Source organism: Sceloporus occidentalis, unplaced genomic scaffold, assembly GCF_023333645.1.
Source record: "Sceloporus occidentalis isolate IW3139 unplaced genomic scaffold, rSceOcc1.0.p SCAF_4, whole genome shotgun sequence".
NCBI classification, from domain to species: domain Eukaryota; kingdom Metazoa; phylum Chordata; class Lepidosauria; order Squamata; family Phrynosomatidae; genus Sceloporus; species Sceloporus occidentalis.
This window is the reverse complement of record NW_028316984.1, coordinates 166,980,197-167,006,877: the sequence shown is the minus strand read 5'-3', so window position 1 is coordinate 167,006,877 and position 26,681 is coordinate 166,980,197. Positions and strand designations below refer to the sequence as shown.

General features: G+C 39.5%; 1 protein-coding gene across 23 annotated transcripts in view; it reads right to left on the bottom strand.

Annotated features, from left to right (window-relative positions):
- The window catches only part of NRXN3 (neurexin 3), a 1,638,958-nt gene that overhangs the window by 1,475,695 nt on the left and 136,582 nt on the right, over positions 1-26,681 (bottom strand). For all 23 annotated transcript variants that reach the window (XR_016281009.1, XR_016281010.1, XM_089522303.1 and 20 more), the window contains exon 3: positions 7,911-7,928. Coding sequence is in view for 21 of the 23 variants with exons in the window: in XM_089522303.1 (XP_089378429.1) it covers positions 7,911-7,928 (18 nt within the window). In the remaining 2 variants the exon portion in view is untranslated. The remainder of the gene's footprint in view (positions 1-7,910; positions 7,929-26,681) is intronic.

Here is a 26,681-nt window from a genome sequence, read left to right as displayed (position 1 = left end):
CCTATGCTGTGTCAGTACTTTCTGAATGTTCTGTATCTTCATGCATAACTTTAGTGCTTTTCATTTTTGATTATATTTTGTGTTTTTATTATAAGCCACTGATTGCAGCTTTTACTGAAATTTAATGTTAAATAAAACTAAATAATCTACTCCTAACTGGATTAGAGCAAATGTGGAATGTGAAACTGGCCCACTAACATGGCTTCAATTTATGGTTCAGGTCCAAAGATTCCAAGATACAAAGTTTAAGGGGGTAAAGCAAAAATATTCAGATTAAAAAGTGAATAGAAGAAGAATCTCTGCGGTGGTAGAGTGCCAAAGTGATAGCTCCCTCATACATGCAGCCTCTGACTTTCCAGGATATTTCTAACCTATTTCTAAGTGCACAGCTACAGTAAGTGAACTTCACATATCATCTACCTGCTCATTTTGAAAAGACTGGATTTGTATTTGCTAGCATAATATTCTTATGCTGCCTTGAATTCCAATATTAGGAGAAAGATGACATTTAAATGAAGATGATGATGATGATGATGATGATGATGATGATGATGATGAATTTTTGTTATCACTTTTAATTCCCATTTAGATATATCTGCTTTGAAATGCTGCAATGCTCAGAACATTTTAAACTTTGATTCTCAGAAGGCAATAGAAGATAAATCCAAACAATACATGGACACATGAATGCAAGCATTCACATGAAGAAGTGAGAGGTTGTTCTTCTGTAAAGGGCAAAGGTCCTAAAGCACAAAGGATTTGATTGTACTGTGTGGACTTTATTAAGCACTAGTGTTGTGCAACTTTCATCCATTTTGGAAACATTAATAAAGGCATCCCAATTAATCCCCCTGATAAATAACACAGCAACCATGCTGCCAAGTTGTGTATTACTTGTTCACAGCTGTTATCCTCTGCTATGAACAGGTGAGTTCCAATGGTGTGAAGGCCAATTTGGATCCAATGGTGACAGCTCTTCGGTTTCTATGAAGTAGGACACAGCATGTTGGCACCATTGAACTGGCAAACATAATTATGAGATTGAAAGCAGGAGCCAAATATTGACCCTAGGGAAGAGAGCTACAAATCTACAGGAAAGATATAGAAGAAAGGGTTGCTGGAATATCACTACTACTCACCCATCTAAAGAATTTTTCTTGTCTTATAAAAGTTTTTGCACTTCTCAAAAATATTAAAAATTCTCTCCAAATTTGCCACAAAATGTTCAAGATTTCATAGTAAATCTAGTCCTGTTTTTTTCAACTAATCTAGCCCTGTTTTTTTTTTAATTAACTTTACTCGCTTCAGTTTCTTTGCTAATCTTTGCTAGTTTCTTTGCTACACCCAGAGTATATATGCAGTGCAGAGTTTGGTAATGGTAATATCATCACGTTATAGTAATACTGAATCTCCCAAATAGGAGTATAAGGAATCTCATTCAGGCATATGCCAGCAATAACTTTATCTAAAACACTTGCCTCTCTCAAAGTTCCTTGAAAGTTTTGCCAAAGCAACAATCTCCAAATTTCCCTTGAGAATTAATTTTGGGGGAAATTCAGTTCCCAAAATAAACAGGTAATTAGAGTTGGGATCAACCAACAGAACCCTCACCAATTTCAAACCATTGATCCCAATTAGACCTTGCCATCCAAAGCAACAAAATGGAAGGAAAATCTATTTTCTTTTTAGAGATATGTACAGTGCGCCCACATCATACGTGGGTGCACCTTACGCAGCTTCCAACATACACTGGAAGCCATGCAGGAAACCACAGCGCCATGTGCCATAAAAAGTAATGGCACATGCACCCATGGCACATGCACCGCACACCATCGTGCATCGCCACAGGCACGAGCCCCATTATCTTTAATGGGGCTTGAGCATCTGCGGAATTTTCCTTATCCGGAACGGATCCCCCGCGTAAGGAAAGGGACCACTGTATTTTTTATTTTATTTTATTTTATTTTAAAAAAGTAACTATTTGCTCTGACCCAGATGCTATAGTTGATACAGTGTCAATGGATGTAGCTTTCTTCCATTGGCAAATACTTTTTTATTATTATTCAGACAGGCTTTTTGAACTGAAGGCTTTTAAGGAAAGGGCTGTAAGGTCTGCATTATTTTAACTGTATTCAAAGAGAACCATCTTGTAGAATCTTTGAGATTATCTATGCACAAAAGAGAAAAAAAGACTTGGGTCCAAAATACAGTGCAGAAATAATCCAGTTTGAAACTGTTTTAATTGCCCTGGCTCACTGCTACGGAATTATGAGAATGGTAGTTTTGTGAGACATTTAGCTGTTTCTGTCAGAGAGCTACAATTCCCAGGATTCCCTAGCACTGAGCCAGGACAGTTAAAGTGCTCTCAAACTGAATTATTTTTGCAGCTTGTTTTGGACCTTGGTCTACTTTCTGCCTCTGAGGAAATAGGCCAAGTCTACAAAAGCTTATGCTACTTCTTTTGTACAACAAATCTCAAAGATACTACAAGGTCCCTTTCCATATTGATATTCCAGACTAACACTAATGTCTCTGAACATAAAATTGTATTTTTACAATTTAACTTTTATATTTATTTTTATATAGAATTATGTTTTAATATGGCTAACAGTGTAATTTGATTTTAATGTTGGCTTCTTTGAATTTTTTAAATTGCAATCTTTTTAAACTATAAGGTCTCTTGAGTCCCAATTTTGGGGGAAATGTGAGGCATCATGATGATGAAGATGATGAAAAAGTGTGATGGAAGTATTTTAAATAAACAAACATGAGGTGACTTCATCAGGACAGAAACATAACAGATTTTGATCATGATGTTTAACAATAAATTTATTGGCAAAAGAACAAAGGCCAGCCCAATAATCACAATGATGAAAAGATACCCAAATGTCACTGGACTGATATCCAAAACATACTTATGTAAGGAACCTGAAGCAAAGAAGATGCTAAATTGTTCTTTAAAATATGCTCCTTCAGTTTTTCTATGAGCTCCCTGATAGCAAGAAAGTAAAAATGAAAAATTAATTCAAGTGAATTCAATTAATTCAAATGAAATTCCATAAAAAGGCAGTTTTACTGGATCCACAACATATGTGGGAGTTTTGAATCAAGTTCTGATAAAAAAAATGAGAAGTTAACCTGTTTTTTAGATGCCAAAATAAAAGTATTCTGTACTTTAAAACCCAAAAGTATGCATGTAAAATCAATGTGTTATGTAGCTTTTTAACAGCTACCACATTTATTATGATATATATTTTTGTGGACTAAAATTTGCTTCTTTGGGTGCAGCATGACTCAGTACAAAGACACTCATGAGATGGATGTCAGGTTTGATAAGATCTCTCTTTTGGGCCAAGAAGACATACAGTTTCATGCCATTTGTATTGTCTGAACTAGTCTCATGAGCATCTACTCCCTTCTTCACTGTCATAAAGCACAAACCTGTAAGTAAAAGAGCAAACATAAAAAGAGGCTGAAAAGAGTAGAGAATGGAACATAAACAAACTCTTGTGACTTAATTGATTTAGGGAGGGGGAAAGTTGTTTGTTAATGCATAATGATTTAAGAGCATGATTATTCCAGATAAGAAAAACCAGAATGCTTCTAATCTTAGAATCCATTATACTGAGATGTGCGTAACTGCCTTCCTTTGTATGGAAGCTACCAGAGAAGAAAGCAGCAACAACCAGGTAGCCTTTATTATAATCAAGGCTTGGAAAACTTTGGCCATGCTAACTTGGAGCTACTGAGAACTTTATTCTGAAAAGGTAATTTCCAAGTTGTGATCATGCCTAGATGCAACAGCCTCTCCCTCTCTGAAACCATCAGAGCATTTCCATCATTCTTCCCCTGCTCTTCCCTTCCATTGTGCTTAGTGTTCAGGTTTTGATGGTTTCTCCCTCCATTCTCTCCATCCCTTTTGTGTTTCACCTTTTATATTGTAACCAGAGGGAGGGGTGGGAATTGCCTGACTTATTCCTGCTGCTTCTAACCTAAAGTAAAAATGGTTTTTCAAGGGTAAAAATGGCAGGGACAGACAAACAGGCAGATATCCACCCCATGGAAACCAACCTTGAAGGGCTGCATTCTTGAGTAAAGGATAACAGTATGTGGCTCCACCCCAGGTTGCAGAAAATCCCAGGCCACTGTGCCATGAGAATCCATTTGTGATATAGGCATGGACCAGCATCTGGATGCCAGTAAGGTATGTTTATTACGGCCGTTAACACTGTGCATACAGCTTGTAATGGGGTTCCTTTTCTTTCCTAACACCAACAAAACAAGTACTTCAGCCAGGACTAATTTGAATGTTATAGGCTGCTAGTCTTTATATCCTCCAGCCTTGGTCCTTATTATAGGATGTCCTTTTCCCTGCTCTCCCACTTTGTCTTCTCATTTTCCACTCCTCCTGGTTGCCCTATCCATTTCCTGTTTACCCTTATGTTGATACCTGACTCCTGGAAGGTTCCCTTTCCCCCTCAGGTCTCTTCCTCTCTCCCTGCTTGGTCCTTTATCTAGAAAGTCCTGTGAATGCTCCCTCCTGTACCAATACACCCATTGGACAGGCTTCTCTGTCTCTCTTCCCAATGCCCCTCTTCATCTGGGGTTGCCTCATCATCTCTCTCTTCTCTCCTGAGGCTTAGGAAACATCTCCCTATCAACTTCCTCTTCTTGCCATGTCCTTCTTTCCTCTGTTCCAGTCTACTACGTTGTACAAGAATAATTTGGACTCTTAGAGGAAGAGGAACCAACAAAGTGAGAATAACCATTTGCCAGTCCACAGAGACACTGAGTCTGGAGCATGACATCAAACCTCAGTTCAACCATTCATGACCTTCCAGATCTGAAGACCCATCAAACCAAGTTCCTCAAGCCAAAAACCCTACTGGCTAGTCACTGAATCAGGTCTCCCAAAGAAACCAGAATTCTCATCCCAGGGATAACACACACCACTAATTTTGCTCATTGCTGCAGCAGCCTGGAACAAGATCACAGATAAGTAAATGAATGTCTTGATCCAAACTAGATGGTTGCCCCTTAAAAGATTTCCATTCTTGCAACACTGAGCCTGAGGTTGCTATATGACTCAGTAGCCACCACTTGGGCAAACTGGCCAATGTTTCTGTGAGATCCATTCAGGATTCTGAAGAAACTCTGACTGACGTTGCTCTCTCATCCTTTCCTGTCATTCCTTTGTTTTGATTCTGCTCCAGACCACTGCCTAGGCTGAAACAACAGATAACGAGTGAGTGCTGAAGTCAGGATCAGGATCAGGATCAGGTCCAGCATTCTTCTCTCCCTCTGAGGCCTGGACCAAGGCAGATGGACTGGAGGGAGGGCTCTTCTTCTTCAGGCTAGCCCTGATGGAGCTGAGCTTGCCTGGTCAACTCCCTCACAGGCCAGAAGATGACAGTTATGGAGGGAGGAGTCTCTTTCTTCAGGCGAGCCTTGATGGAACTGAGCCTGCCTGGTCAGTTTAGAGAATGGCAACAGGAAATTTTGAAGTTTATTTGGAGGGGCAAAAAAGCGAGAGTAAAAATGAAATATCTTCAGGACGCAAAAGAGGGGGGGCTTGCCGAATCTTAGGATATATTTTGAATCGGCTTGTTTGTCATGCATAAAAGACTGGATTAACCTAAAAGACGATGACCTGCTGAATTTAGAAGTGTAAACCTAAGATTCGGATGGCATGCCTATCTCTTCTATGACAAAGACAAAGTAAATCGAGATTTTACCAACCATTTTGTAAGATATCCTCTATTTAGGGTTTGAAAAAAATACAAAAAACGAATATGTACAAAAATTCCCCTTCGGGTATCCACACATGAAGCCTTTTTTAAATATAACTCCCAAAAAAGAGAAATGGATCTCATATGAAGATTTGATTTGGATGAATAAAAATGGCTATGAGCTAAAGTCACGAGAAAAGCTTACTGGTCAAGGGTATGAAATAGCCTGGATTTTTTTATAGACAACTAAGAGAACAATTCCTCATGGCAATATGATACTGGTAAAGCAGATTCTGATTTAGAACAGGAATTAATATCAAATAAAGATGCTCTACTAGGAAGATTACATAAATGTATCCTTAAATACTACATGGAAGAGGAGGTGGTAAGAAAACACATGATTATGTGGTCCCAGAACTTTGGTTTTTCTATTGAACTAGATCAGTGGGAATACACTTGGAAAAAGAAGCTGAAATATACTTGTATCCAAGATGTTAAAGAAAATTAAGATTTATTTTCGTTGGTATCTAACTCCTCAAAAATTAGTAAAATGTATAATAATTGTAGTAATCTGTGTTGGAAAGAACAAGATTCAATTTATCACATGTGGTGGACATGTGGGAAGGCAATACAAATCTGGAAGTTGGAAACTAAGAAAATAGCTACCATACCTCTTAAGTTCTCGCCTGAAGTGTTTTTGCTCAACGTAATTGATTTAGATTTGGAAAAAAAGTATGGTAAAATATTATTCTATACGTTGTCAGCTACAAGAATAGTGTATGTCCAGAAGTGGATGTATAGACTACTGGACATGATGGAGATGGACAAGCTATCATACAGAGAAAAGTGGAACAACATTATTATCTTTCTCAAGAAAGAAGGGGGAAGAAATACTGTCCTGGGAATAGATTTAGTTTAAAATTTTTGGTTTGGCTTATAGCAATATAAAAACTGAAAAATAGAAGTGTGTTGATATCTAAATTCCAATGACATTTACATTAATTGGAAAGGGCTCGCTTTATTTAATTTAATTTATTTAATGAAGACTGTAGAGGAGTTTAGAATTTGTAAAAACAAGTATAATTAGAATAGTAAACTCATTACTGTGATTTTTATTTAACATGTAATCTAAAATCTAAGAATCCAAAAATAAAAAGATAAGACTGGTAGTAAGGAAGTAATGAATGAGAAGTGTATATATGTTTTATACGTGGTTGAAGTTATTTGTGTATGTGTTGAAGGTATTGTCTTGTTGTTTATATGTTATGAATAAATGATAAATGTTGATTTTTATATGTTTTTAAACTTTAATAAAAACTACTTTAAAAAAAAAGAATGCAGGCTTGGAGAAAGTAGCTGGCAGGGCACACTTTTTATAAGGAAAATGGTCAGAAAGGATATAGTCAAGCACTCTCTATCCACTAGTCTTTTATTCAAATATGCAAACTCCTAAAGCTTTTCTCCAGTTAAAACAAAGCAAAAAATTGGTCACATCTGCATGAGGCATCTGGTGTGAGGTCCACAGTTTCATGCAGCTGCTGCATTGAAAGGCTACCAATGGCATAGGAAAGATGCAACTCATAATCAAGCTAATGACTTCGGATGCAGGCAAACCAAGACTTTGAATAGCATTGATTCATTCATTTTGTCAAACCAGCATGCCCCAAAGTAAAAACTACATAGCAGAATTGAGGATATTGAGCTGAAGAACTGGAAAATATGTCTATTGTATGGATGAATATTTTCTTGGGAGAGAAAAAACTTATTTTTAAAAAATTGTAGAGAACAACATTAAATTGAATCTTTACCGTATTCATTCATACATCTGTACTGCACTAACTGCAGCGAAGTGCTTTGCAATTTTATTTACCTTTTATGAATTAAATTATAAAGTACATGCCATGTCTAAACTGATATTTCAAAGCAGTGTACATAAATAAGAGCCAGCACAGTCATTAAAATACAAAATATTAAATTTCACTATATAAAACATTTATCATGTAAACCTTACCAGAACATACTCCACTATGTTGCACCTGTACATACCATCCTCAGAATGGAATGTCTTTTTGAGTATATAACTGGATTGTTTTTAAAGTTGTTCTAAAACCTAAAATTCTCATTCATTTTCTCCTTTGTCCTCAAAAAGCAACATTCCACTCTAGCAAACACAACACTCACCTGGAACACGACTGGCATCTGATGAAGCATTTTCAAAGGAAGCAGGAAATGGGTTGGGAGAGGGGGAAAGAGAGAGAAAGAGAAAGAGAAAGTATATTAGAAAACCCATGCACACACACAAGCAGCTTAGCTTCTTTGCATGGAAATCAATTTCATGCAAAACTAGAAGTTTGCTTTGAAAGTCACCCATCTACAGCCATTAGCCCACCCATGCAAGGGATAAGGACTTGGCTTGTCCTTCCTCTGTGCATGTAGGAATAAATCGGATATCCTATCTGTCTGGAAGGAAAGAGAAGTTCCGGAATCAGATATATCCAACTCAGCCAACTCCTGAAAGAATATTGGTTAGAATATTCTGTGTCATTTAATTTAACACTCAGTTTCAGAGAAAGAGAGAAAAACAACATTGCTTAGCAGCAGGATAGTTTCACACACATAAATTCAAATTAATTCTAGTTCTACTGGAAAAGGAGAGAAGGTGGTTTCAGTTTCTCAGAGGATTCACATGAATGTATGACCAGTTGCTGAGCTCTCAAACTCTGTTGCCAAAGGGGAACAAAAAAAACGTTAATCTTGTACATGTCCACCATTTCCTATGATCATCCTTCATTGCAGACAATGGGGAAAATTTGCTGGAGTTTTCAATGTATCATCTTTCACCATAATTCAGTAGCAGCACGCATTCTTTGCACACAGGGTACCCCTTGTCCAGTCCCTGTCATCTCTACTGAAAAGAGTTCATAGAGTTGTTCTGTGTCCCAAAGTCAGCCAGTACTTCTTTCTTACTATTAAGGAATTTTTATTCCATTTTTCTATACAAGTCCCCATCACACCAGCAGTTACAAGACCACAATTAGCAATTAAATGCTGATTAGTGCTAAAACAATTAAAATAGAATAGTAAAACAATTGTTCAAGAATACAATTCGTTTACCATTAGTAAAAGTAATAATGAAGAGGTACATGGTAAGTTGGTTGATGAACTACCATATGGCTGCTGTCGTTATACAATTGCCTAAAGATATAGGCTACTCTATTTAAGTTGCTGTGACTGCTAGTTTTTCCACTCTATAGCAACAATCTATGACAAATCCTAAAGATATGGCTTTTTAAATGTAGAGTTTTATTCTGTAGGAAATCAAAGCCAGACCTGTATATCATGAGTTGTGAAGCTGTGGTGTACCAGATTTTGCAGGCTTCCAGCTTCCAAGAGTTAGAAATAATGGGAGTGTTGCAGGTTTAACCCTGCTGCATTTGAAAGCTGCTCATGAAAGCAATAACAATACACATACCAGTGACAATGCACATATGTGGACTTATAAATTGCATCCATTTTATAATAGGTCATATAGCCAACTGAAACTTCTGACACATAATGGGCAGAGTAATTTACAAGTACATGGAGGCTATTCAAGCACCATTTATTTTATTTATTTAATATCCTGCCTTTCTCCCAACATAGGAGCCAAGGCAGCATACAATTCAAAAGCACAAAACAATTCAAAAATTATTAACATAAAAGTTAAAATAATTACACTACTGGCATTTTTAAATTTAAAAACAAGTTAAAAACAGCATTAAAAGACATATATGCGGGTTACACATCACCACTAAAGTACGCACGGAGCGCGTACTAGGGTTAGGGAGGTGCGGTGCTTCCGCACCTCCCTAACCCTAATACGCGCTCTGCGCGTAAAAAAGATGGTGGCCGTTCCAGATGGCCGCCGCCATTTTTACGTAGCGGACGCTGTGCTTCTGCACGTGTCACGGCAGCTATGACGCTGCAAGTGCGCCAACAGCGCTTCGCAGAGTCATAGCTGCACCGCAAGAAGGAGCTCCATTTTGGAGCTCCTTTTTTGCTGCGCGAGGGAGTCAAGCGGTTTGCACGGAGCGGCTCCCTCGCGCAGCAAAGAGCAGCGCCGGCAGACCGCCGTATTTCGGCGGTCTGTAAAGAGCCATAGAAACTTAATAATATGAAAACACTACACCTCTCCCCCTCATTTAAAGTTTTGTCTGCAGCATACACTATAAACCTTCCTTAAATTAAAAGGTCTTTACCTTCTCCTTGGCTCTTGTATGTCTCTGTGCACATTTCTAAATAAACACTGTTATGACCAGTATACATAGGTAAGAAGATCCTTGCAGTTATCCTCTTCTCACAAGCCTCCTTTTGAGCTATAATTTCCATGAATTTCAAAGAAGCACTAGCAATGCTGGTGGGGACTCCCAATGTCCCCCACCTTTTAGAGTAACAACTGCCATTCCCTGTCAGCAAAATCCTTATCTAGAAACAAGATCCACCTGTATTATCAAATGGTTTAAATGAGGTCCTGCTATTTGTCATAACCATACTCAGCTATGTTCAATGTGGAACAATCTCATCTTTGCCTCATTGGTGAGTCCTATCCCACACAACTGCAGAGACTGGCTATTCAGTGGTGACTGACTAATTCAATATACCCTGCATTGTTAAGCTTATTATTATTATTATTATTATTATTTACAGTCCGCATCTACCCGGAGGATCGGGGTGGGTTACAATCAAAATAAAACATAGTAAAATAATAACACAATCCCTAATCCACAATTTAAAATACAACAGCATAAAAATCAGTTAGTAAAAGCACAATAAAAATTACAATCAAATGTGATCCCCATTGCAATGAGGCAGTTTAAGGGAGAGTCAAAGAAGGCATAGTTGTGGGACAGTGGAGAGGGCATGTGTTAGTCTGGGAAAGCTTTACTGGATACAAAAGTTTAGGCCTCAGAACCTGTCTTTTTTTCCCCTCACTTCTCATTGTCTTCCTCATGGATTTGTGTTATGTTGGTTTTGGATCCTGTTGTAAGGATCCTGGATTTTGTCCTATACATACCTACATGCTAAGTATAGAATTGGGATTTAGTTAAGCTGTTCTCTCTTTCTTTGCACCACAATAAATCTACCTCCTTTGAAATACTGTGTGAGCTGGTTATTCCAAACAGCCTTAATCTATCCTGAAAAGCCATATCTGTGATGGCTTCCTGCATTAGAGTACATTCCTGCACCATATTGCCTTGTGAAATGGAGGCATCAAGCATCTCATAGATTTTCCCCTCAAAAAACAAAAGTGATTTTACTGTCTAAAATGAGGAAGGAACAAAGAAAGAAAAAGGAAGGAAGGAAGAGGCAATGTGCTTTAGTGGATGGAATTTGGCTTTGCCAAAGAAAGGCCGTTTGGTGCATTTTCTTTAGGGTAGAAAGGAGCAGGAGTTTGTGGCTTGATTCTGATGCCAGTGGTAGTACCGCCAGGCTTCTGGTGACACCAGCAAGGGTCCTGAAGAGTAGCTTTGTGGACACATGAACCATGCCATCCACCATGAGCTTAGAGCAAGGCTGCTAATTAACTGAAAAAGTTTGCTAGTAGTTTTAATAACAAAGAAGGAAAAAAACAAATTAAATAAGCGAACAGTTTGTGAAATGTGACTAATTAACTTTTTGGAGTACTGCTTATTAAACTGTAGTTAAACAAACATACTATTGTGCTGAAGGGAAGGTGACATGATATACAAACAGACACAAAGCCATGCATTCTAAATGCACCCTGTTTTGAAGCAAATCACCTTTTCCCTCTAATAATCTTTCAGTTTTATTCTGGTAAACCCTTTCTGAGATCCTTTCCTTAATATAAAGAATTTCTGCCTCATGAAAAAATATGCACATGATTTCAAGTTAGAACACATATACTAAAAGTATCAGCATTTTTAGCAGACAGCTGAATTAGTGGAGGGGTGGGAGTGGTGATGCTTCACCTAAATCCAAAACACACTGTAGAAATAATCTAGTCTGAGACTGCTTTAACTGCCCTGGGTCAGTGTTAGGGAATCCTGGGAATGGTAGTTTGTTGTGGCATGGGAGCTCTCTGACAGAGAAGGCTAAATGTCCAACAAAACTACAGTGTTCGCAGACTGGATTGTTTCTGCATTGTGTTTTGGACCTATCACTATGCTCAGTCCATGGACTGAGAGAGACTTTTTCTGGCATTCACAATTTGAAGAGGTAAAGTAAGGGGAAAGGTGAAGTAACATTCTTCCTCCCCTTCCCACTTTGCCACTCTAATTCCCTGTCTTATGAAATTTCTACGCTTTAGAAACAATTATGTGACAGCTCTCTTAATATAATCCATAGCAAAGGAAAACAATGGTATGTGTAAATGTAAATGTGAAAAGCACTAATTGTTGTATATAGAGTTGGAAAAAGCAAATAAGTCTAATCAGGAAGAGGACACTAGCTTCTATTGTAACAGAAAATATACACCCTGTAACATATGTATATATAGAATTATAGAATCATAGAGTTGGAAGAGACCACAAGGGCCATCCAGTCCAACCCCTTGCCATGCAGGAACCCTCAAACCATCCCCGACAGGTGGCCATACAGCCTCTGCTTAAAGACCTCCAAGGAGGGAGACTCCACTACACTCCGAGGGAGTGTGTTCCACTGTCGAACAGCCCTTACTGTCAGCAGGTTCTTCCTAATGTTGAGGTGGAATCTCTTTTCCTGTAGCTTGCATCCATTGCTCCGGGTCCTAGTCTCTGGAGCAGCAGAAAACAAGTCAGCTCTCTCCTCAGTATGACATCCATTCAAGTATTTAAACAGGGCTATCATATCACCTCTTAACCTTCTCTTCTCCAGGCTAAACATCCCCAGCTCCTTAAGTCGTTCCTCATAGGGCATGGTTTCCAGACCTTTCACCATTTTTGTCGCCCTCCTTTGGACACGTTCCAGTTTTTCAACATCCTTTGTAAATTGTGGTGCCCAGAACTGGACGCAATATTCCAGGTGGGGCCTGACCAGAGCAGAATAGAGTGGCACTATTACTTCCCTTGATCTAGACACTATACTTCTATTGATGCAGCCTAAAACTGCATGTTGACTTTTTGTGATTATGGCATTGCTTTCTAGATGTTCACAGACTCTCTGTTTAATTATCTGCTCTAGAATCTTTCCTGGTATAGATGTCAGACTAACTGGACAATAATTGTTGGGATCCTCTTTTTTCCCCTTTTTGAAGATGGGGACAACGTTTGCCCTCCTCTGCTAGGACTTCTCCTCTTCTCCACAAGTTCTCAAAGATTATTGTCAATGGCTCCGATATTACATTTGTCAGCTCTTTTAATACGCTCGGATGTAGTTCATCTGGTCCTGGAGATTTATATTCGTTTAAATTAACCAGATATTCCTGTACTATCTCTTTACTTATTCTGTGCTGAAATTCCCCAGTTCTGTCCTCTGCTCCATTATCATCATGTTGAGCACCCTTTTCCTTTTCTGAGAATATTGAGGCAAAGAAGGTGTTGAGTAATTCTGCCTTTTCTCTGTCCCCTGTTAGCACTTTGCCATCTTCTCCACACAGTGGCCCTACCATTTCCTTCTTCTTCCTTTTGCTGTGGACATATCCAAAAAAGCCCTTTATGTTGTTCTTAACCTCTCTAGCAAGCCTGAGTTCATTCTGCACTTTAGCTTTTCTGACTTTACCCCTACACATGCTCTCTATTTGAATTCCTCTTTGGTGATTTCTCCATTTTTCCATTTCTTATACATGTTCCGTTTAAAACTTAGCTCAGTTGAAGGTCATCCTTAGTCATCTATCCTGGTTTCTTGAGACATCTCCCATTTTTCTTCCTCATTGGAACTGTTTGAAATTGTGCCTTCAGTATCTCTCCTTTGAGAAACTCCCATCCATCTTGAATTCCCTTCTCTTTTAGTATTCCTGACCATGTATTACCCCAGTATTTCTTTAAGTTTACTAAAATCAGCTTTCCTAAAGTCTAGAATGTCTGACTATGCCTGGCTTCTCCTTTCCACTGTATAACAAACTCCAGGAGTACATGATCACTCCCACCCAAGGATCCCACCACTTGCACCCCATTAACTAGGTCATCCTTGTTGGTTAGGATCAGATCCAAAATAGCTGATCCCCTTGTTGCCTCTTCCACCTTTTGGACAATGAAACTGTCTCCAAGGCAAGTGAGGAATTTGCTAGACCTTGAGGAATTGGCTGAGTTTGACTTCCAGGAAACATCAGGATAGTTGAAGTCACCCATCACTACTACATCTCTCTTTTCTGAATGTGTGGTCATCTGTTCTAGAAAGACATCATCCAATTCCTCAGTCTGACTTGTGGGTCTCTAATAGGCTCCCACAATAAGGTCATTGTTGTTTACCTCCCCTTTAATTTTTATCCAGATGCTCTCCACCTGGCTTCCATGATTAATGTCCTGGATCTCTTCACTGGTGTAAATGTCCCTGACATATAAGGCTATTCTTCCTCCTTTCCTGTTTGGCCTATTTCTCTTGAAAAGGTTATACCCCCTGTATTCCTACATTCCAATCATGAGACTCATCCCACCAGGTTTCAGTGATGCCTTTTATATCATATTTAGCCATTATGGAGAGGCCTATGAGGACTATAATATAGTATATGTGGCTTAGTGGTTAAGATGCCAGTTCTGACAATCCTAAGGTCGGAAGGTAGGCAGTTTGAGGCCCAGGTGCCCCATGATGGGATGAGCTCCTGTCAGTAGTCTCAGCGTCTGCCAACTTAGCAATTTCAAAGCATGCAAATGCAAGTAGATAAATAGGTACCACTTCAGTGGGAAGGTAATAGCTTTCCATGCATTCATGCTGGCCACACAACAACCAGAGCTGTCTTTGGAGAACGCTGAGTCTTGGTTTAGTAATGAAGATGGGCACCGTTCCATACGGTCAGTTACAACTAGACATCCATATCAAAGGTAAACTTTTATCTTTACCTTACATACTACTTCCTTTCTAAAACCTGGGTGATCATAGGCCTTCTTTTGAGGCATAGGTTACCTGCACCTCAAGCATTGAACTTTTCAATAATAGTGAGGTAGGTCCCATGAGAAAAGAAATGGTTAGATTTCCTTTGTGCTAGATATAAGAACCCATTTACACAGGCTTTGTAGAGTGCAGTGCTGCAAGACAAGGTTGTTTGCTTGTGGTCTTTGATGCTAATAGCTGCACAGAAAGAGAGATCAGCAGGGCAACTGCCTTTGTCGGGTGCAGCGCTAGCCACCTGGCTAGGACAGAAAAGGAAACAGGGAAGATCAAGAGAGATGAAACAGATGATGCTGTAAGCTTAGATCGCTGTCATGCCTATAGTACAAAATGTCTGAGGGATTTTTAAAAAATATATATTTCATTTGAGTTTTTGTCACTGATGAAAAGTGCTGTTCTGTAAATCCTGGGTGTGAGCAGAAAGGTTGGAGAAAGGAAAAGTGGGGAGGAAGGAGCACAATACTGGGAATAGAATGGGATAGAATAAGCTTGTCCTAGATCCCAATCCTCTTGATACAGAGTGAAGCTGAATTTCCCCCCCCCCCCCCCATCCTACACAAATCTCTATTTTTAAAAATGACAGTCCTACTGTTTCCATTGTATAGCTCTGCCGTAGCCTTTGGGGTTCCTACAGACACCTGCTTACAGGTAAACAGACAAAGAATCCTCTGGGCCTAGTTTCTGAACAGCTGTCAGATGGGAACAAGCCAGGATGAAAGAGAGCTGTTGACCTAGTACTGAAAAGGCTTCCTCTCCAATTACTGGGCGACTTAATCCTTTTAGCTAGGCCTACCTGGATGGCTCTCAGGTTACTTTCTCCCTTTGTGGATTTCAATGGGAAATATTTCAAGTAAAAAGTGTGGAGCAGAGGGAAGGCCAACGAAAAAGGTTGTGAAACAAAGACAGCACACCCAGTTGTCTTGTTTCTCAGACAAGCTTCTTTTATGATGAACTTAAAACTGAGATCCTTATTTCTGTTCTTCCTCTTTTGCCTTACTGTAGCTAGTTGTCAGTACCACACAGGGTGAAGATACATGTTATGACTATTCTGTGGCTGGTAGAAATGTAAATTTTCTACCTACTGAGTGTGATTACAATGGTTTTTGAGCATAGCAAGAGATTTTTTACATTCAAATCTTTTCTGTGAAAAAAAATATTAGTGCAAAAAAATGTGTAAGGAACCCAAAATACAGTATTTTGCTCAATTGGTTCAAAATGCAGCAACCAGATTGGTCACCGGTACATCTAGGTTTGGCCATATAACACCAGTGTTGAAATTGCTTCATTGGCTGCCAATTAGCTTCCGGGTGCAGTATAAGGCGTTGGTTTAAAACCCTACATGGCTCAGGCCTGAGTTACTTGCGGGGACGCCTCTCCCTACACAATCCACCCTGCACACTTAGAACATCTGGGAAGTATTTATTGGAACATCATAACACTAGGTTTATGACAACTTCCCATAGGGTGTTCACTGCTGCAGTGCAAAATTATGGAATAGCTTACCGGAAGAGATCCGTCTTATCACTACCTTAGAGGCCTTTAAGAAGGCACTCAAAATGGATCTCTTCCGGTGGGCTTATCCACTGGACTCCATATAAAAGGTTATGATGAGTGCTCCTCTCCTGACTATGATTTTTGGCGATTGATGAATTGATGAATTGTTATTTTAGAGAACTAATGGGAATGTCAGTTAATTCTTTATTAGTGTTTTATTGATCGTATTTTGTATTATTGTATTATTTTTACTAATGTAATCCCACCTCAATCATTGGGAGAGGCAGGAAATATAAATAAACATTATTATTATTATTATTATTATTATTATTATTATTATTATTATTTAGTATTCTAAAAAATTGTGTTTTCCAGAAAATAATTGCAGACATATGGAATGGGGTTAAAATTTGAACTCAAGAGTATACCAAGAAGAGGTTTCCATCCACATTTCCGTTCTAACTCAAAATTATCCACCCCTTCACATGAGGCTTGGGCTTTAGGGAAAAAATCCACCATGATGCCAAAATGAACTTTTCCCCCTAATGCTCCAAGCTGTGCCCTAAGAGGATTGACCAATTTTCAGTTCTGTGAACTGAACCAAAGAAAATATAGTTACCCATTCCTCACACTATGTTCAAAGTAAGAACCATCCTCTCCTGACACTAAATTATTTTTAAAAGCCTTAGCTCCATGCTTTGCAATAAGCATGATGTTTAGTTTGGTTTCAAAGCGAATAGAGGGGCCATTTTCGGAAAACATCTTTTGCACAAAAAGAATAACTTAACCAGACTTTGGAAGAATATACGTTGAAGCTAACACATATTATTATTAATCCAGAAACTAATCCTTGGATGTTCATTATTTTAGTGAATATTAAAAATTAACACATCACACATCACTATTATTTGTATAATAGTGATACTGCTTTTTACATTTTAAATTTTTAAATTACTAAAATTAGGCAAAAAAACCCAGCAAAATAATCCCTTTGCTAGTATTAGATTAAAGTACAGTGGGCCTTTGATATACATGACAAAATCCGCATATGCTCAAGTCCCACTGGCATCAATGGTGGCGCGGCCACATGGTTGCACGACCATTGAGGGCAATGGCACTTTGCCTCCTCAGCCACCTGAAGCCTACCTTGCCTTCCTCTCCTCCTTCTCCAACTCTTTCTCCTTCTCTCAGTTGGGGGCATGATGAGGCCTGGAGGGCAGGAAGCAGAGTGGTGGAGCCTAAGCAGGTCTGGAGCCGAAATGGACTGTGAGGTCATCCAGCACCCCCCAGGAATAGGCACTCCAAAATGCTGCCCTCAGAGCTTCCTTCTATCCAGGTCTTTCTTCCATCCTAGGGACACCCAAGCCTCACGGTTCCTGCAGCCTCTATCAGGCCTGGACGAGCCCCTCCGACTGCCCCAGTGATCACATGCTCATCCAGGCCTGACAGAGGCAGCAGGAACGGCGAGGCTTGGGCATCCCTTGGATGGAAGGAAGGTCCGAGGGCGGCGCTCCAGAGTGCATGGTGAGGCCTGGATGGCAGGAAGTGGAGCAGGGGAGCCTCAGCGGGGCTGTAGCCAAAACGGACCTCACAGTCATCCATCTGGGCCCCAGAGCACACACACACCTGCCCAAGAATGAACTCTGGAGCACTGTCCTCAGACCTTCCTTCCATCCAAAGGACGCCCAAGCCTTGCGTTTCCTGCTGCCTCTGTCAGGCCTGGATGAGCCCCTCCAACTGCCCCAGCAGTCAAGCGCTTGTGGCTCCCCCTCCCTTTCTGTATTCAGTATAAGCTTCTATTGTTGACTTTTAAAGCCCTGCATGGGCTAGCCCCTCCTTATTTGGCAGGCCTCCTTATTTGGCAGTCGGCAAGCCTTCCCCGATGTTTCTTGATATCATGTGACTCACCTCTATATGTACTGTATTATCGACTGCACTCAGCTAGCTTGGATTTGATGTAATGGTTTTAATTTGTATAATTGTAATGTTTTTATTGAAGTTTTATTTATGTATTGCAATTTTTAGTCTGCACTTTATATTTTGTCATTGCAATTTCTATCTGTACACCGCTTTGATCACTGCGGAAAAGCGGTTTATAAATAAAACTTATTATTATTATTTATTAGACCTTCTTTCTCCTCACCTTCCCACTTGTGCCCTCCATTCTGGTAGTCAAGGTCTGCTGTCTCAGTCTAGCATTTTCACTGCCCCGTTCCAGCTTCATCCCTTTTCACTTGCTGCCTCTCACTCTTGGAACCACCTTCCCCCACGAACACAGGTCATCACTTCTTTGACCAGTTTCAAAAATGATTTGAAGACCATCCTGTTCAGAAAAGTGTTCCCAGGCATTGCGTGATTGTTATTTGATGTTTTTAATTTGTTGCCTACCTTATTTCATTGAACCCTTTATGTATCATTTTATATGTATTATGTTATAATTTCATAGAATGTACGCCATGGGCAGGTTTATTTTTTACGTATTTTACTGATTGTATGTACAGCACTGTGTAAATCTACAGCACTAAATAAATAAAGCATAATAATAATAATAATAATAATAATAATAATAATAATAATTCATGCTCAATAGAGGTGTGAGTTTATTTCATACTTAACACCTGGAGGGCAGGTTCAGATTCAAGGTTTAGTGCAGAAAGTTTACACTCATTACTGTGCATCTGATCTAAACCTGGGAGTCTTGTGGCTGCTTTCAGAAGAGAACAGAAAAAATTATTCTGGGAAATCCGGTTACAGATTTCTGGTTAGTCCTTAAATCAAATTATTAATACATTACTGAAATGTATGTTGGATTCTCTACTGTGCTTTACTTTTTATATTAATAATGCATAGTGGCAGCACAAATAGTAAGAAAGGCAAAGGACTCAAAGCAGAGATTATGAAAGACAGCCCTCTAGGGGTTAGAATACACCAGATGCCTAAAGATCCACATCAAGATTTCCTCCCTCTCCCCCTTGTTCAAATTCAAAGTAGCCAGGTGAAAAGAGTAGCACTGAGGGAGACTTTAAAAATAAAATTTAAAAAAATCCTTTATTCTACACTATTTTCAGTCTCAGACAATTTCCAAAGCTTCTTTTCTCCCATGCTGAAAATATACAGGCCTACACAGTTCCCTCCTTGAATCTAGTAGAAACATGAGAGAAGGCTTTCTAGATGGGAAATTTCCAATTTCTGAGATTCCGGGGCCAAATCTGAGACTAGTGGGCAGGTCCTTGCACAATCATGGGGACAGTATTATAAATAATAGCAAAATAACATACTGTATTTTCTGGTATATAAGACTACTTTTTAACCCAGGAAAATCTTCTCAAAAGTCAGCAATCGTCTTATACGCCAGGTGTCATCTTATAGGGCAGGTGCTGAAACTTCTGAGCCAGACTGGAGAATCTGCAGTTGCTGCATATGTAACTGAAGGGCGGAGCATCCGGGATGCCCGGGGTATGGAAAAAAGAGCCGTGTTTGCGCTACCACTCTGATAGTCTTGGAGACAGGGAGGGCTGGGCAGGCAGGAGGAGCTGACCAATCCAAGCAGGCTTTGTATACAACAAGTTTTCCTGCTAAGTACCTGCATGTCATAAGCATTTGAATTAAAATTACCATACTGAAATCAAATCTGATGTTTTTTAAAAATTTTATTTGGTTTGCGTTGGAAAAGGGGTAGTCTTATATGGCAAGTATATCACAAACTCTGTATCTTAACTGGAAAAGTTGGGGGTCGTCTTATACGCCCAGTCGTCTTATACACCGGAAAATATGGTATATGCATAAGTGAGATAATGTTAATTTCCTGCACCACATCCCAAAACAAATATTGACCTGAATTCTGTTGGTTAAACTCAACTCAAACACTCAGCCCACACACAAATCCAGCTGATTCAATGGGTCTCCTCTAGTCAGGGGAGGCTAACAATAGGATTTAGGCCATTCTGTATCACATACAGATGGTCAGAAGGTCAGGTCGCCTATAGGGAAAACTACTATGAATGCTTAAATACTAATATTAGTATCTTCAAAGAGCAGTGTGTTAGTGTTTTAGTCCATTGTTAAATATTGTCCCCACAATATACTTCACTGGTTTAGAAACAGGCTAGATCAAGATACTGTATGTAAGATGTAGCCAGTAGAGTCCATGCTGCCCCCAGAATGCTACACACACACCTGCCAAAAAACAAAAACAAAACAAAACCAGGGAAAGGCTCAAATTTTTTGCCCCCCAATTGCCAAAAATGTCCCTATGCGAAAGGGTGAATATTCAATTTTCTTTAGTTAAAATAACATCACATTCAACATATAAAACAAACATACAAAACCAGTCTTTGAAGGTTGATCCAACAAAAAGTAAGCTGCACCTATTTTGGGCTTTCCTTCATTTCTTCATATTCTGGACATACACAGTTGCTATCATCTTCTTTAATTTAATTTAGGAAGTGACCATCTTAATTCTGCAAGACCTGTTTGCAAAACAGTGGATGACCAGAGGTTTTAGAGGTCTCTCATTCCTAAAGACACCATAAGTTAAAGTTGACTTGATAACAAACAACAATAACAAGGGGCAGAGGAAGGTGCAATATGGATAATGCAGCCCTCCAGATTCCTGCACAGGATAATACAGCACCCAGTGCCTGGCCATTGCCCACTTCTGATCCAGATTATTGCAGCCATTCATGTGTTGCTAATTAATTTCACAAGGCAATTTATTGACAGAGAAACACACAAATCCCAGCTATGTAAAGAATACTTACAAATTCCCTCATCCTCAGAGAAAAAGGTTCTTTACACATTTAGACACCATATCAAAACATTTGTCAACCACAAAGTTATTTTTTCACATTTTAGGACTTTTTGAGTGAAAGTTATTGTAGCACAGTAATAAAAATTATACAACCCCTACACACATACTATTTTTACACAGAAACCAATATATTATGTATATAACGAAGTTTTCAATAAAAGGTCCCTAAATGCAAGAGAAAAAGAGAGAAATTTATATACACTCTCAGTTGTACTAAATGGGGGGAAATACACACACACATCTTTTGTGTGAGACTGAAATCAGCAAAGAATTGGAACCCTTATTTAATGTTCCATTAGAGCCATGAAGTAACACACAAAGTACTTTGGACATCCCCTCCCCCCAAAAAGGCAGTGTCCTATTAATATATATCCCAGAAGAGTCAGCCTTGGCTTTCATAAGGATGTTCAATCTCTCCTTCCCCATGACAGACATTTAAAAATTTTTTAAAGTACTCATCACAGATCCCACACCATATGTTTAAATGGACCCTTTCAGTGACTTATTGTGTTGGCTGATGTTCTGTTTATCTGTCACCCTTTCCACCCTGTATGAGTGAATATTCACACATATATTCTGTATATTCATAATGCTAAACTTCAGACTAATTCTGCCCAAATGCACCCAAAAATTCATGATCAATGTTTAAGGGTTCATAACCTCCCCAATATTCCTCAAGATAGAATCAAGAGGGACTTGTGAGATTCAGATTCTAGACTCTACTGAGCCATGAAACATATTGGATGAGCTTGAGCCAGTCGCTTGCTCTTAGAGTGACCTAAGTCAACTAGCTATTTTCAAGATAAAATAGGGAAGAGGAGATCCATGTTTACCACCTTGAGTTTACTGGAGAAACAATGGAGTATGAAATGTAACTAATAAAAAAAATAACATTTCTGAAAATTATTGCTTAAAAAAACAACCCTCTTTGAAAAGGCATCATAGTAAATGATATGTATGTGGGTTTAAAAAAAACACCATGTATGCATATTCACCTACATATTCCCAGAGATCAACATATATAGATCTTCTGGTTAAGTGTTGGCTCTGAATGCTACAGAAAATTTTCTGTTCCTAGTTATAATTATACTGTAATGGACATTTCTGCTTGCCCAAGCAATATGACCATGAAGGAGAAAGCAACAACTGACTCTTGGTAACCACCTATCACATGTCTGAAAACTTTCCTTGCCCAGGCTAATTCTTTCCAAATATCTGCCCAATACAGTTGGCTCTCCTTATCCATGGATTTTTTATACACGGATTCAAGCATCCACGACTTGAAAATATTTTTAAAAGTATAAATTTCAAGTATCAAATCTTGATTTTCCCATTTTATATAAGGGATGCCATTTTGTTATGCCACTATATTTAATGAGACTTGAGCATACACGGATTTTGTTATTCACGGGGGTTCAAGGAACCAAATCCCAGTGGATAACAAGGGTCCACTGTATTTTCTTAATCCAATGTAAACACTAACATTTATTTAGAGTTCAGAAAGGGGTGGGGAGGGAAAAAAGAGAAAGTGCATGTTCAAACCATCCAGATTTGTGCATCTGATCGACAAAATGTTTAACGTCAGTTTTCCAGAGTGGTGTTGTATTTTTTTAAACAAACCCCCATACTCAGATGTTTAATTTAAAAAGCAAGGATGCATAATCAGGATCTATTATTACTAATTATACTGCATCATCAGCTGTCAGTGTGGGTACTACTATAAAAAATATAAGATGGCACATCCCTGTCCCGAAGAAGCTTAAAATCTAAAATTTGTCGAAGAGAAAACAAAAGAGTCTGTCCCTCCCACTATAGTTCCCAGAACTGATATATACACTAGTGGTGGTGGTTGTGTGCCTTCAAGCCATTTCCAACCTATGATGACCCTAAGGCAACCCTTGATGGTGTAGTGGTTAAATGCCTGTACTGCAGCCACTCACTCACAAACCGCAAGGTTGCGAGTTCAATACCAGCCAAGGGCTCAAATTTGACTCAGGCTTGCATCCTTCCGAGGTTGCTAAAATGAGTACCCAGCTTGTTGGGGGCAATGAGCTTACACATTGCAAACCACTTAGGGAGTGCTTAAGTGCACTGATGAGCGGTACTGAAATGTACTTGCTATTGCTATTGCTACCACAGGGTTTTATTGGCAATATTTGTTCAAAGGTTGCCTTTGCCTTCCTCTGAGGCTGAGAGAGAGTAACTTACCGAAGGGTCACCCAGTATGTTTGTATGGCTGAGTAGGAAAGAATACCATATATACTCCACTATACACTTATCCCATGTATAAGTCAAGGGTAAGTTTTATAGCCAGAATTGTGGATTTTGGTATAGCCTGTAGATACGTCGAGGGTAAAACTTAAGGGCATGTAACAAAGGATCTAAAGGACAAAGAAAAGAAAGCAGTGCCAAAGAACTTGCAAAAATTCAGTAGGCGTAACTGTTTGTGCTCATACAAGACAGATTACACTCTTGTCTTTCACCAGGGAATGGTCCCCCCTGCTTTTCTTTTTAAGTAAGAGTTAAATCACAGTACTTACACTGACCCACAGATAAGCTGACTCACGTTTCTGGAGTCAATTTTTGACTAAAATTTCTAGACTTATACATGAGTATATATTGTGTGTGTGTGTGTGTGCGCACGCACACAAATAATGGAGGAGGATAGCCTGTGCTTTAGGTATTCTGGGCAGTCAAATGATTCAATAAACACCAAGTTGTGCTCTGTTCTTCTTCAAGAACCCTCCCCCAAATAAGCATTAATGTTTTTTTTAAAAAATATGTCACCCAATTTAGTGGAACTTCTTCACTTCCCAACCATTATACCTCCTTCAGGGCTAACCACTTGTTTTTTTATACCCATATAAAATGTTTTGCAGATCACACTCGAAGCAATCTATTTACTCTGATCCAATCCAAGCATAGCAAATCAAAGTAGCAAGTGAAAAGGAAACATTAGTCAAATGCATAGAATTAAGACTAGATGGGACGAGGTTAGAATCCCCAGCTTGCAGCCAAATTTGGGGAGGAACATTCATGTCCTGTACAGATGTGAGCACACACATAGACTGAGGAAGGAAGAAGGGGGAAATGTTGGAACTCTGATCACTTCCTTCTGCTGAAGTATTTTTTTTTCCTTAGCCAAGAAGGAGCAGGTTTAAGGAGGAAGGGAAATACTATGGATGCAAAAGCTGGAAACACTAGATTAAACCACCACCACTACCCCGAACTCACCATTCACATGGTGAGAAAGAGGAGCAAACTGAAGAGAAAGGTACCAATGAGCAAGCAAAGAATAGAAAGAACAGCCACTACTCCCAAGCCAACTGACTGTATAATCTAGAATGGGGGGTGGGGGGGTGGGGGGTGGAATCCAACTATGCCAGCCCAGAATCTGGGTAAAATACAGCTAACCAAACAATGTGGCAAACCTTGTCCAAAGCTGAGGAGAGGGCTTTTTTCCAGGAGAAAAGAGCAACCTGCAGTTTCAGCAGCTGGCACTATTCTCACCAATGCCCATACCCCATGCTGTTTTACTCAGAACCATGTTCAGTACATGGGAAGCTTTTCCAGGCTACTGTGCTACTGCTGGGGCTGGTAAAAGAGATGGTAGAAGAGCCAATGCCATGCAACTTGCCATCCAACTTGCCACGCAAGGCTCATGCAACAAAAAGGCTCATGAATGTGATGCTGGCACTCTGCTCACTGCTTTCCTTCATTTTGCTTTTCTGATGAGACACTGAGACCTGGCACCAACAGGGAGTAGACTGGAAATAGGCATCCAGGCTTTAAAGCCACCTCACAACTTGAAATCAAACTTTAGGCCCCAGCACTGCATGCTGCAATATGTGTCATCCTGCCTGGACACCTGGAAGTTAGCCTAGTAACTCTGAAACTTCAGTCTGCACTTTGATACTTGGCAATCCTACCTGGGAGGGGAATTTCAGATTGAAAGAAATTGTCTGTGGCAATAGCAAACCTATTTTATAATTTAATAAGTACACAAATAAACAGGCCTCTGCGGATTGTTCTAATCTAGGACAAAGTGTAAACCACTGAACTCATTAACATGCAATGGGTAAAACCTAAACAAATATTTGTCATACAGGAAAACATGGAGATCACTGGTCCCTAAAGTAGTGGTTTGAGCACTGGACTATAAGTCTGGAGACCACAGTTTGAATTCTCACCCAGCCATGGAAACTCATTGGGTGAGCTTGGGCAGCTCACACTCTCTCAGCCTCACAGTAAGTCAAGGGCAAATCCCTTTAGTCTCGCCATAAATCAGAAACAACTTGAAGGCGCACAACAGCAATAAGCTGGTACCTGTTTCCTCCAGATGCAGATAGTTTTGAGTTCTGATTGTTATTCAGTAAAAAGGAACTACTTTAGCTAGCACTGTCATCTTTTTCCAATCCCTTCGTTCCTCGTGATAGCCATTTTAACACACACACACACACACACACACACACACACACACACACACTATACAAGATAAAACATCCAAGGTTACCCAGTGGGTTTCCATGGCTGGGTGAGAATTTAAACAGATTCTAATCATAGATCACACATCTTAGGTAGAGTTATTCCCACAAGTCTGAATCTGCAAACTCTCAACTTTAGAATGAAACAGATATCCTTTGTCATTCCATTTACATTTGAACCCACAGAGGACCACAGGCAAATCTGTTAACTGACATACTATGTTATGTACTGTGCTGTGTAGTCCTTGCTCCCTCTATTTGGAAGAGAAGGCAGTAATATATGAACAGATTGCATTGTTAATATAATGTAGCTATAAAGTCCAAGTTGGAAATGTGCAGAAAAATATGAAGTGCCTCTTAACTCCCAGAGGAGAGAGTATACTACACCTTAACAATGCTTTGCTTAACACTGAACACAAGCCAAGTAAATAGATGCAGGAAACGCAAGCAAAGAACTAAACTAGGCAAGCTGAAGAAGAAAAGGAAGTGATGATTAAGCAAAGAAAGATTGGGTAAAGTCTGCGAATTGGCTGGGGCTCTAACCTATTTGCTGTACCCAGCCTTCAAATTAATAAAACAAATCCCTTGGTTAAGTCTGCTGGAGTTATTAAAGGATGCTAATATTCCCCTAGAGTAATCCTGGGAAGCACAGCTGGAGCTTGGGAGAACTGCCGTAGCTCTAGGAGGGAGGTGGCACAGAGAGGAGACCCTTCAATCCCACCAGATGACTGTCAGTGTTGTCTGCTCCAGTCCAGCCTCAGCCAGAAGGGATACAAAGCTAAATGCAGAAGGAGGGGAGGCAAATTGCAAGGCTGAAATCCTCCCTCCCAGCCTTTGCTGCCACTGTAGTTTTACATGAGAAAAAAAATAATTCTGTTGCTGTCTAAATTATGCTGCCTAGGCACTTTCAGTTCTGGCAAGAAGCAAGAGCAAAGAACCAGCCATGGGAAGATCCTGTTCTGAGACTTCCAGAAAGGGAAATTACTAACCCTAAGGAATCTTCAGAAAGGAGTGGTAATATGGGTTTCTCAGGAAAGGATGGCTTTCCCAGATCATGGTGAGTGGCTATCTCTAGAATATATTTCCTTTTACAAGGGATCATAACAATTGGAGAAAGAGAGAGGAGTGAGACATCCATCTGAA